Genomic DNA, 13,186 nt, shown 5'->3' with positions numbered 1-13,186 from the left:
AGTCATCTCATTCCAGCCATCCAAAAGTCAATATTTTGAATTGACTTGCCTTAAACTCCTGATAAGAAAAGAAATGTTTGTTTCATTTTAAATCTCTTAAAGGCCTGCCTATGGTACCCTTTTTATAGCAGAGCTTAGCTTACTTTGTGAAAAGCTGGGAAAAGATAATGGATTATTATAGGATGAGGCTTTTATTGTTTCACATAGATGACATCATGTATATGATGTGCTTGCTTCAATGCCTTCGAATCACCTTTTTGAACAGATCTGTTCCTTGACTAATCATCCCTCATCATCGCCTGTTGACTGTATTAAAGGGCAGCTGTTAGCATATTGAAGACACAAAGTTGACATTTGAAAGATGGAAAGAAATTTCCAATAGAACATTTGTAGAGGATGATAGGTTCTGAATGGAGATACATTTTTGCACATTTGGCTGTGTATGCAAAGTGCATTAAAATGAAGTGAGCCTTACTTGCTTTGGCCTGTGGCAAATAAGTAGACTATATGCTGGTGACATTTCTAGGTTTGCTGGGTGGTAACCATACCCCCATCCTCTGTGAGGCAAAAAGAGTGGGGAGAATACACCGAGTTGAGAAATAACTACTGTTCCTCTAGCTCCACCCCAAAGCCTCTGTCCTCCTAAGGCCACTCACCAACAGGCCTTTCTGGTGGCAGAAAGAGTGTTGCATCTAAATTGTTGATCTCAGCTTCTGGAGGCAAGAAAGTGGAGAACGCTGGCAGGGAGTATGGAAGGGAAAGATGAATTGTTGATTAAAGCTGTTGAGACAACTGACAAGTTCTTTGGCTAATTCCCCTGGCAGATTTTACCACTCTTCCTAAGGTTCCACCCTTCCCTTTTTCCCTGACCCCCTAGCCTTCCTCCTTCCTTGGACTGGGGTGAAATGATCCATTTCCCTGATTTAAGCTGTCATCCCAAATCCAGAAACTTCTCACTCAGCCTCCCCAAAGGAGGTTTTCCTGCATCCCTTTGCCTTCATATGTTGGAATGTATAGTTTCAACATTTACCAACTGTATCCATTTCTGATGATTCTGATAATTCTCAGCTCACCTTGGCCCAAACCCTTCCCTATTCTTTTCCTGTTTTCCTTAGAACCAGAGGTGCAAAGGTGCTAGTACAGTGGTTAAGAGCACAGGCTTTGAAGTCAGACCACCTGGTTCCTACCCCAGCTTTTCTGCTTTCCTAACTGTGACTTGGGACAAATTCCTTAATTTTTTCTGAGCCTCAGTCTCCTTTTCTGTGAAATAGAGGTAATAATGGTACATGGTTAGCAGGACTGAGTAATACAGTTCATTAAAAGCTCTTAGAATGGTGATTGCTGTATAGTAAGCGCTCAATCAGCTGTTGTTGTTATGTGGTGTGGGGACATTCTGTCATCTCTGCTCCAACATTGAAGATATAGAGATCTTTACATACCCAAGGGACTTTATAGTCAAATTTTAATTATTATTTGTGTATCTTTTGATGTAAATTAACACCGAAGGTCCTGTTTTCAGGATGCCCCCACTCCAGTATCCAAATTTGGTCTTCATGCTCATAGGTGTTGTGTTTGATCCAGCTTTGGCATATGTCTGAGATATATAGCTTAGTCTGTTTTCTTTTTTTTTAAATCCAGCTGTGCTACCTAGATATGCTCAAGCACAAATGAGTTCTGTTTGGGGCACCTGGGTGGCTCAGTCAATTAAGCGTCTGCCTTCAGCTCAGGTCATGATCTTGAGGTCCTGGGATCGAGCCCCACATCAGGCTCCCTGCTCAGCGGTGACTCTGTTTGTCCCTCTCACTCTGTGCTCTCTCTCTCTCACTCTCTCTCAAATTAGAAAAAAAATGAGTTCTGTCTGCCATAACTCTTTTCTCCTCTGAAATCTTAGACAAGAACCCTCTCAGAGATGATTTAGTTTTATCCTTCTGCATCCTCCATTTTACAGATAGGTCATCAGAGGCCTAGAGAGGATTAAAATCATACATAAAGCCAGCAAGCCACCCTAGAGCCAAGCCTGGAATTCAATTTACAGGGGCCTCTGGTTGAATGTTCTCTGAATACTTGAAGATTTAGTTTATCCTTTTTTTACTTGGCTAGAAACTTTTCAAAGAAGGAAATTACTCTATTATTATTCTTCTGCCTGCTTCCACAGCTCTGGGTGAACCAGGAGGATGGGGTGGAGGAAGGGCCCAGTGATGTGCAGAATGGGCACCTGGACCCCAACTCAGACTGCCTCTGTCTGGGCCGGCCACTACAGAACCGGGACCAGATGCGAGCCAATGTCATCAATGAGATCATGAGCACCGAACGTCATTACATCAAGCACCTCAAGGACATTTGTGAGGTAGGCCCAGCTATGATAGTATATGTGGGGGAACCCAGGGTGGTGTAGAGGGCATTTTCATGAAGAACCAACAACTCTCCTGAGTTGTACCTGTGACAGTCCCAAGATATTGGAAAGAGCAGCTTGATTGGCCTCCTATATTCTGCTCAGTGGGTAAAACAGTTCCCTTGGAGCTTCTCAGTCCCTATCAGTTTCTCTTTTTCTGCCTAACTTTCATCTTTCATCTTCATATTCCTTCTCTCTCTATCTTTACCTGCTTTCCTCCCTCCATCTTCCCTTCCATGAATCTCTACACCTATCCTTTTGGCTTCTGATTTGGTTGTTGGCACACCATGTAAAGGCCTGACCTCGTTCATTAAAGCACAGACACATCTCCCGTCCAACTCAGTGGTTCACAAACTTGAATGTGCATCAGAATTCCTGGAGTGGATTGTTGAACATGCAGATTCCAGCCCCCTCTGCCTCTCCAAAGTTGTGAAATCTCAGTCTGGGGTAAACCAAGGCATCTCTATGTTTAACAGGCATTCCTGGTGAAACTGGTGCTTCACCAACTGAAATTGGTCCTCTTCCTTAACTTGAAGAACACTGGTTTTGGGTTTGAGCAGAAAAGAGCTTAGGGGAAGGAATCTATTGAAGATAAAAACTGAGTGGATAAGTCTCAGGTCCTTCAGCATGCCACTTTGCTCCCCAGGAGCTGTGGCTCCACATTCCCTAACTCTATCCCTTCCATCTTTCTAGCCTGAGTAAGAATGAGAGCGCTTTTTCTCATACTCTCTTGAGCTCATGAGACAAGTTGACATTTTCAAAGGGCATTTTACTAAACAGTTTGGGATTACCAGTGGGAAATGGAGGAAATAATGTTTTAAAAAAGATGTCTCTCTCTCTTTCTCTCTCTCTCTCTCTCTCTCTCTCTCTCTGACACACACACACACACACACACACACACACACACACACACAGTAGCATTCTGCCTGACCCAGGGAAAACTCTACTTTGAATATGTTTATCCCCTTCTTTCCAGATGAGGGGCCAGGTCCTACTTTCTGTCCCCTAAATATTATTGAGTGAGGTCAGGGCCCACTCTGGAATCAATAGTACAGCTTTAACACTTTTTAAAGTTCTTGTTTCTTTAGAATATTGTTACCCAATAGAATTTTCTACAGTGATAAAATACATCTGCATTCTCCAATGGTACCCACTAGCCAGCCTTCTGTGGCTATTGAGTGGTTGAGATGTGGCTAGTATGATTGAGAAATGAGATTTTAAATTTTACTTAATTTTAATTTAAGTAGACACATGACTAAATGGCATCCACATTGGACAGTGTGGATCTAGAAAGATCAAGGCCAAGGGCTATGGGCTTTAACTTTCTTCACTCAACTCAATTTTTCATCCCTTCCAGGAAGGTTAAAGGTTATCCCCACTACCCCCTCCATGAGGCAGTAGAGTGAAAGGAACAAGGGCTGTGGGGACATGGAATGCTGGCTTTCACATCCTAACTTAGTCACTTAGGAACCCTGTGGCCTTGAAGTTGTCCCTTAACTCCTCTGACTTTGATTTTTCTAATTTGCCCAGTGGGCTTCATTACACCAAACTCTTAAGTTTGCTGATAAAACTAAGTAAACATAATATTATAGTTATTTGTAAAAAGGTAGTTTTCCTTTCCTTTCCTTTTCATCTATTCACCCAACCATCCATGTCTCTCTTTTATCTTTTTCTATTCGTTACCTCCATACAAATAGCTGAAAATTACCATCTGAAATGTGCTATGTGGTATTGGGCATCAAACCACTGACATGTCATTCATTCCGCAAATATATAATAGAGTTCTGCTCCATGCCAGGCTTGGACATAGCTTCTACCCTCAAAGTATTCTGCCCCAGATTGGCATCTGAATCACCTGGGAGCTTGTTAGAAATACAGAATCTTTAGCTCTGCTCCAGACCTACCAAGTACAATTCTGCATTTTAACAAGGTTCCTAGTTGACTTATATCATATATTAAAGTTTGAGGAGTACTGTTATAAAGTGGTAGCTGTCTTCTAATGTCATAGGGTCTGTAATATAAGTACAGTCTGTTCTTTACCTGACAACAAAGGGATGCTATCAAGATCTAATTGGGTCATATCACTCCTCTGCTCAAAACCATCTGATGGCTGACAACCTCTCCTTGAGTAAACGCCAAGTTCTACTATTATTTACAAAGTCCTGTGTGATCAACCTATTCTTACCTCTATGACTTCATCTCCTTCACCTTTCCCATATTCTGTCCCTACTCCAGAAACTCTTGTCTCTCGCTATTCCTAAAAAAATGTCCGGTATCCCCCTTCCACAGACTTTGTTCTGGCTTTCCTCTCTGCCTAGAGCACTCCTGCCCCAGATACCTTCATGGCTCCCACCTTCATCTCCTTCAAGTCTTTACTCAGATACCCCTTATCCTTGAGATCTTCCCTAAACTTTCTATTTAAAATTGTAATTGCACTGTCTCTCCCTCTTTTCTGCTTTATTTTCCTCTATTGCACTTATTGCTACCTGACATATTATATGTTTTGCTTATATGTTTTCTTAATTGTTCTTCTCTCCTACTAGAATGTAAATTGCATGAGGGGCAGGATATTTTACCTGTTAATTTACTGATATATCCCCAATACCTAGCACAGTTCCTGGCACATAGTGCATGCTCAGTAAATATTGCTGAAAGTTAGAATTAAATACAAGTGCTCACATGCATGTATTAACTTTGGCAAAGTATATTCACATCTTATGCCATGTCATTTTCAGACAGGGTGGAGGTTATTAGTGTTATTCCTATTTTCTAGATTAACAGACTTGAATCTCTAAGAGACAAAATGACCTTCTCAAAGTTCTTTCAGGCACTGGCCCAGTGAGAGTCCTTTAGTCTTAGAAGGATCTTCTGTTCTCAACTCCTATACATCTTAGCCTCTTCTTATAGGGCACAGGATCAAGACAGCAATAGAAGTATTCATCTTTCCAGAACAGGGAGTGCTGTATCCCTACTTTGAGAACTTGCCCAATCCAGCCAAACCAAGTAAAGCTTTTGTTGGTGATCTGCTGGTTCCATATTTCTCAATTATTCTTCGTGCTGAAGTTAAGTGTTTAAATGGGAAGAATCTCTTTGTCCCATCCTGCCATCACAGTGTCCGAGGGCTTAGCTAGAACAAAAGAAGGATGGAGAAATCTGTGTCTAGCTGGACCAGACGACAGTATTTTAGCCCAGGATTGTGTCATCTCTAAACCAAAAGGTGTAAGTAATGTATGGTTTATCATAGAGAATACCAGACTCAGAATTGGGAGTCCCAGTTTCGGGACCCACCTTGGTCACTGACTGGCTGAGGAATCTCAGCTGAATGTTTTCCATCATGGGCCTTGTTCCTCAACTCTAAAATGAGTAGACTGGAAGATTTGCTCTGTAAGTGCTGTCTGTGGTAGTGATCCAGGTTACTTTTGCATTTTCTGCTGTTTTCTTCTTGGTCCCATGAAGGTACGTCTTACTCAAGCATAACTGTGTTAACATCAGGCATGGATGTGTTCATATGGTGTATGTACTCTTTCTGAAAATTAAGGGAGACCTCTAAATTCTTCCTAATCTTGTGCTTTTGAAAACACTATATTCAGTATTAAAAAGTCACCATCTATTAAAAACTATACACATACATACAGATATATTTATTTTCATATGTTTACTCTATTTAATCTATATGTCTATAATATATGTGGCATATATGAATACATAGGATATATATCATATATTATGATTTTATAATATAATATTATAGATTATATCTATCATATATATTACAAATATATTTACTCCTGGGAACAGAAAATGCTTTACAAGCATCTAAGTTACAATACCTTTATTTTACAAATAAGAAAATAGGAAATAAAGTATTTTTGATCAAAGTCATTCAGTGAGGCCAGTAAGATAAAATATCTTTTTTAATGAGTTCTTTGCAAAAGATGACATTTTTTCTTTCTAAATTCAGACAGTGGGATAAAATACCCTTGGTTCAGTTCTAGGTCACCTTAAACTTGGTGGTATTACCTCTTATAACCTTAGAACTTATAGTATAAACAGGGAAACTGCGACAACAGGGTAAGCAAAGCTAAAGATGCCTTATAAAGTTGCCTAGTATGCCTCTCTTAAGGAGGATAATCTCAGTCATACCATACCTGCAAAATAAGTTCTATTCTTACGTGCCTCCAGAGAAGCTGGACTAGCTTTTCTCAGTCATTTGTATTAGTGTCTCATGCCCTTCAACTTTAAGAAATTCTTCCTTAGGTCTAATTGAGTTTAATCATGCTATATCTTCAGGTGATTTCCATTTGATATGCTTAAGCCTGGGGTTTCCAAACTAATTACCCATTTGGGTTTTCCTTTCTGTGAATTACCTATCCCGATGCTTCCCAATTGTCTTTTCATCTCTGTGTATGTATAGTAAATAACGCATTGTAAAATGGTAATATTTGTATAGCATACTAAGTTATAGGGATAAGGCAGCTCAGCAGCTTGAAGTCACCATCCCAGGGGTTTCTGGCTGCCCTATGCCCTATCTATTCACCTGGTATCACCTGGACACCCCAGGCTCTCTTCCTATCCTTTGCCCATTCTTCTGTAGTTTCTTATATATTTTGTTTTTTTGCTGATTTACAGTATTTCCTTGTATATTCCAGGTATTAATCCCTTGTCAGTTTTCCATGTTGCAATACCTTCTTCCTGTTTTCCTCTTTTTTTTTTTTAATTGTTTTATTTCATTTGAAGAAAGGATTCCTGGCCTAAAAAGGGAAAAAAGGAAAAGAAAAAAAAGCAACAGTATAAACATTCTGCTTCTAATTTAGCTTTTATCGTCATTAACATGAAAAGAGCTAGTCATTTTGCAGTTATTCGACATATATTTATTGAGCAGCAACTATATTCCAGGTACTGTTAAACTCTGGGATTAAATCCCCTGTCAAGTCTCAGGCTTCCACACAAAACAATATGTGAAATCTCTGTAAAGTCAGAGCTGAAAGGGGCCCTGGAACTCTTTTCTGATATATGTATTTTAGAGATAGAGACACTGAGGTCCAGACTTGTGCAGGCCTTTCCCTAAAGGAATTCCCAAACCCTAGGTAATCCAGAGGTTCTTTGGTCCATTTTACTTCCCTGCAGTCTTTGGAATCTTCCCTGGACATAATGACTATGGTTTGTATCCCACATTAAGGCAATAATTTTAACTCAATGCACTAGATTGAGCCCTTTATTTTTTATTTTTTATAATGATTTTTATGTTATGTTAGTCATCCTTAGTTTTTGATGTACTATTCCATGATTCATATTGCATGGAGCACAGGGTGTTATATGAAAACAAAAAATAGATCGAGGCTTTTAGATCAACTCTTGTGGGTTTAAGAACAGAGTGAAATAGATAGGCAACCTTTCTTAACTGTTACTATGGCAATGCCAGGCTAATTTATACCAATTGTGATTGATTTGATAAACTCCCATGGTACTCTTAACTACTCTGTGTCTGTGGTCTGCCTTCTCACCCATGCTTATTTTACTCCTAGAAGGCAGAAGTGAGGCTCTCAGATACTGCCTCTGTTCAGTCAGTTCACACTACTGCCATATCACCCTATTCTTTCCTACCATTCCATGGGGTAGCATCTGACAGCATTTTGAAGCATGCTTGGCATTACAGCCACAGACCCCTTTTGCTCCTTCTGCCCTGTGTTATTTTTCAGGCCCCTGTCTACCCTGCTTACTGCCCTCTGACTGTACTATTTTCATCATTCTCTTCTGAAAACAGGGCTCACAATTAAAAGCTGCTCTCCTGCAGTGGTGTAACATTTTCCTATTACTTTTCTCATTCTGTCCTCTCAACCTGTTTATTTTTTCAACTCCAACATAAACTGGCATTAGTTTTCTTAAAAATTATTATTATTATGTTCAGTTAGCAAACATATAGTACATCATTAGTTTTTTTTTCTTTTTATAATGATTTTTTATTATATTATGTTAGTCACCATACAGTACATCCCCGGTTTTCGATGTAAGGCTCGATGATTCATTAGTTGTGTATAACACCCAGTGCTCATCACAACACGTGCCCTCCTTAATACCCATCACCCAGTTACCCCATCTGCCCACCCACCTCCCTTTCCACAACTCTCAGCTTGTTTCCCAAAGTCAAGAATCTCTCATGGTTTGTATCCCTTTCTGATTTCTTCCTATTCAGTTTTCCCTCCCTTCCCCTATGATCCTCTGTGCTGTTTCTTATGTTCCACATATGAGTGAAACCATATGATAATTGTCGTTCTCTGCTTGACTTATTTCACTTAGCATAATCCCCTCCACATCCATCCATGTTGCTGCAAATGTTGGGTAATCATTCTTTCTGATGGCTGAGTAATATTCCATTGTATATATGGACCACATCTTCTTTACCCATTCGTCTGTTGAAGGGCATCTTGTCTGCTTCCACAGTTTGGCTATTGTGGACAATGCTGCTATGAACATTGGGGTGCATGTGCCCCTTCTTTTCACTACATCTGTATCTTTGGGGTAAATACCCAGTAGTGCAATTGCTGGGTCATAGGGTAGCTCTATTTTTAACTTGTTGAGGAAGCTCCACACTGTTTTCCACAGTGGCTGCCCCAGCTTTCATTCCCACTAACAGTGTAAGAGGGTTCCCCTTTCTCCACATCCATGCCAACATTTGTTGTTCCCTGTTTGTTAATTTTAGCCATTCTACGTGGTGTAAGGTGGTATTTTATTGTGGTTTTGATTTGTATTTCCCTGATGGCTAGGGATGTTAAACATTTTTTCATGTGCCTCCTGGCCATTTGTATGTCTTCTTTGGAGAAGTGTTCATGTCTTCTGCCCATTTCTTGACTGGATTATTTGTTTTTTCGGTGTTGAGTTTGATAAGTTCTTTATAGATATCTGTTATGTCACTTACATATATCTTCTCCCATTCCATAGATAGTCTTTTAGTTTTGTTGACTTTTCTTTGCTATGCAGAAGCTTTTTATCTTGATGAAGTCCCAGTAGTTCATTTTTGCTTTTCTTTCCCTTGCCTTTGGAGATGTGTCTAGCAAGAAGTTGCTGTGGCCGAGGCCAAAGAGGTTGCTGCCTGTGTTCTCCTCTAGAATTTTGATGAATTCCTGTCTCACATTTAGGTCTTTCATCCATTTTGAGTTTACCTTTGTGTGCAGTGTAAGAAAGTGGTCCAGTTTCATTCTTCCACATGTGGCTGTCCAATTTTCCCAATGCCATTTGTTGAAGAGACTATCTTTTCCATTAGATATTCTTTCCTGCTTTGTCAAAGATATGTTGACCATACAGTTAAGGGTCCATTTCTGTATTTTCTATTCTGTTCCCTTGACCTGTGTGTCCATTTTTGTGCCAGTACCATACTGTCTTGATGATTACAGCTTTGTAATGCAGCTTGAAATCCAGAATTGTGATGTCACCATCTTCAATTTTCTTTTTCAACATTACCTTGGTTATGTGGGGACTTTTCTGAATCCATACAAATTTTAGGATTATTTGTTCCAGCTCTGAAAAATGCTGATGATATTTTGATAGGGATTGCATTGAATGTGTAGATTTCTTTGGGTAGCACAGGCATTTTAACAATATTTGTTCTTCCAATCCGTGAGCATAAAATGTTTCTCCATTTCTTTGTGTCTTCCTCAATTTCATTCATAAGTACTGTATAGCTTTCAGAATAGACATCCTTTACCTCTTTGGTTAGGTTTATTCCTAGGTATATTATGGTTTTTGGTGCAATTGAAAATAGGATTAATTCCTTGATTTCTCTTTCTTCTGCTTCATTTTTAGTGTATAGAAACTCAACTGACCTCTGTGCATTGAATTTATATCCTGCAACTTTGCTGAATTCCTATGTCGGTTGTAACAGTTTTGGTGGAGTCTTTTGGGTTTTCTATATACAGTATCATGTCATCTGCAAGGAGTGAGAGTTTGACTTCTTTGCCAATTTGGATGCCTTTTATTTCCTTTTGTTGTCTGATTGTGTAGGCTAGGACTTCTAGTACTATGCTGAACAACATTGATGAGAGTGGACATCCCTGTTATGTTCCCGACCTTAAGGGAAAGCTCTTAGTTTTTCCCTGTTCAGGACGATATTCACTGTTTTTTTTTTTTTCCCTAGATGGCTTTTATGATATTGAGGTATGTTCCCTCTCCCTAGATGGTGGAGAGTTTTTATCAAGAAAGAGTGCTTTTTCTGCATCTACCTAGAGGATCATATGATTCTTATCCTTTCTTTTATTACTTTCGTGTATCACATTGATTGCTTTGTGGATGTTGAACCAACCTTGCAGACCAGGAATAAATCCCACTTGGTCATAGTGAATAATTATTTTAATGTGCTGTTGGATCCTATTAGCCAGTTAGTATCTTGGTGAGAATTTTGGCATCCATGGTCCTCAAGGATATTGGTCCTTTACCAATTACCTTGACTCCAAGGTAATTCTCTTTTTGGTAGGTTCTTTGGTTTTGGGATCAAGGTAATGCTGGCCTTGTAGAATGAGTTTGGAAGTTTCCTTCCATTTCTATTTTTTGAAACAATTTCAGAACAGCACGTATTAATTATTCTTTAAATGTTTGTATATGTTTATATGTGTTTATGTGTTTATAAATTTAGTAGTTTATGTGTTTCCAGAAATGCATCCATTTCTTCCAGATTGCCTAATTTGTTAGCATATAGTTGCTGATAAAATGTTCTTAAAACTGTATTTCCTTGGTGTTGGCCATGATCTCTCCCACTTTCATTCATGATTTTATTAATTTTGGTCCTTTCTCTTTTCTTTTGGATAAGTCTGGCACAGATTTATTGATTTTATTAATTCGTCCAAAGAACCAGCTTCTAGTTTCATTGATCTGTTCTGTTCTTCTGGTTTCTATTTCATTGATTTCTGCTCTAATCTTTATTATGTCTCTTCTTCTGCTTGATTTAGACTTTATTTACTGTTCTTTCTCCAGGTCATTTAAGGGTAAGTTTAGCTTTTTTTTTATTTTCCCTCTTTTTTTTTAAATATTTTTTTATTATATTATGTTAGTCACCATACAGTACATCCCTGGTTTTTGATGTAAAGTTCGATGATTCATTAGTTGCGTACAACACCCAGTGCACCATGCAATACGTGCCCTCCTTACTACCCATTACCAGCCTATCCCATTCCCCCACCCCCTCCCTTCTGAAGCCCTCAGTTTGTTTCTTATGTTTGAGATTTTTCTAAATTTTGAGAGAGCCTTGTATTGCAATGTACTTTCGTCTTAGGAATGCCTTTCTGTATCCCAGAGGTTTTGAAGGGATGTGTTTTCATTCTCATTAGTTTCCATAATTTTTTAAATTCTTCTTTAATTTCCTGGTTGATACATTCATTGTTAATAGGATGCTCTTTGATCTACAAGTGTTTGAGTTCCTTCAAAATTTCCTCTTGTGATTGAGTTCAAGATTCAAAGCATTGTGGTCTGAAAATATGCACGGAATAATCTGTGTTTTGGTATCAGCTGAGACCTGATTTGTGACCCAGTATGTGATCTCTTCTGGAGAAAGTTCCAAGTGCACTTGAGAAAAATGAATGTTCTGCTGATTTAGGATGGAATATTCTGTATATATCTGTGAAGTCCATCAGGTCCAGTATATCATTCAAAGCCTTTATTTCGTGTGTGTGTGTGTGTGTGTGTGTGTGTGTGTGTGTGTGTGTGTGATATGTCTTTTATTTTTTTTTCCTTTTTTTAAAGACTTTATCATTTATGACCTCTTTAAATTTTTTATTATTGATGTATTAGTCACCATACAGTACATCATTAGTTTTTAATGTAGTGTTCCATGACTCACTGTTTGTGTATAACACCCAGTGCTGCGTGCAATACATGCCCTCCTTAATACCCTTCACCGGGCTAGCCCATCCCCCCCCCCCAAAACCCTCAGTTTGTTTTCTGGAGTCCATGGTCTCTCATGGTTCATTTTCCCCTCTGTTTAACCCCCCTTCATTTATCCCTACCTTCCCCTAACAATCTCCCTGCTATTGCTTATGTTCCACAAATGAGTGAACTCATATGATAATTGTCTTTCTCTGCTTGACTTATTTCACTTAGCGTAATCTCCTCCAGTCCCATCCATGTTGATGCAAATGTTGGGTAATCATTCTTTCTGATGGCTGAGTAATATTCCATTGTATATATAGACCACATCTTCTTAATCCATTCGTCTGTTGAAGAGCATCTCAGCTCCTTTCACAATTTGGCTATTGTGGACAATGCAGCTATGAATATTGGGGTGCATATGGTTCTTCTTTTCACTACATCTGTATCTTTGGGGTAAATACCCAGTAGTGCAATTGCTGGGTCATAGGGTAACTCTATTTTTAACTTTTTGAAGAACCTCCACACTATTTTCCAAAGTGGCTGTACCAACTTGCATTCCCACCAACAGTGTATGAGGGTTCCCCTTTCTCCTCATCTTCTCCAACATTTGTTGTTTCTTGCCTTGTCAATTTTTGCCATTCTAACTGGTGTAAGGTGCTATCTCAATGTTGTTTTGATTTGAATTTCCCTGATGGCGAATGATTTTGAACATTTTTCATGTGTCTGTTAGCCATTCATATGTCTTCATTGAAAAAGTGTCTGTTCGTATCTTCTGCCCATTTTTTTAGTTGATTATTTGTTTTTTGGGTGTTGAGTTTGAGAAGTTCTTTATAGATCTTGGATACCAGCCTTTTATCTGTAGTGTCATTTGCAAATATCTTCTCCCATTTCGTGGGTTGCCTCTTTGTTTTGTTGACTGTTTCCTTTGCTGTGCAGAAG

The 13,186-nt window shown here is 39.0% G+C and overlaps 1 protein-coding gene across 12 annotated transcripts in view; it reads left to right on the top strand.

Moving 5' to 3' along the window:
• ARHGEF9 (Cdc42 guanine nucleotide exchange factor 9) overlaps positions 1-13,186 on the top strand; it is a 427,917-nt gene that overhangs the window by 329,302 nt on the left and 85,429 nt on the right. For 9 of the 12 annotated variants that reach the window (XM_048213365.2, XM_048213367.2, XM_057312111.1 and 6 more), the window contains one exon: positions 2,156-2,347. The exons of the other annotated variants lie outside the window; for them this stretch is intronic. In XM_048213365.2, coding sequence (XP_048069322.1) covers positions 2,156-2,347 — 192 coding nt within the window. The remainder of the gene's footprint in view (positions 1-2,155; positions 2,348-13,186) is intronic. 12 annotated transcript variants of the gene reach the window in all.

Source organism: Ursus arctos, chromosome X, assembly GCF_023065955.2.
Source record: "Ursus arctos isolate Adak ecotype North America chromosome X, UrsArc2.0, whole genome shotgun sequence".
Classification (NCBI taxonomy): domain Eukaryota; kingdom Metazoa; phylum Chordata; class Mammalia; order Carnivora; family Ursidae; genus Ursus; species Ursus arctos.
Note: the sequence above shows the minus strand (reverse complement) of the source record. Positions and strands in the feature narration are given on the sequence as shown.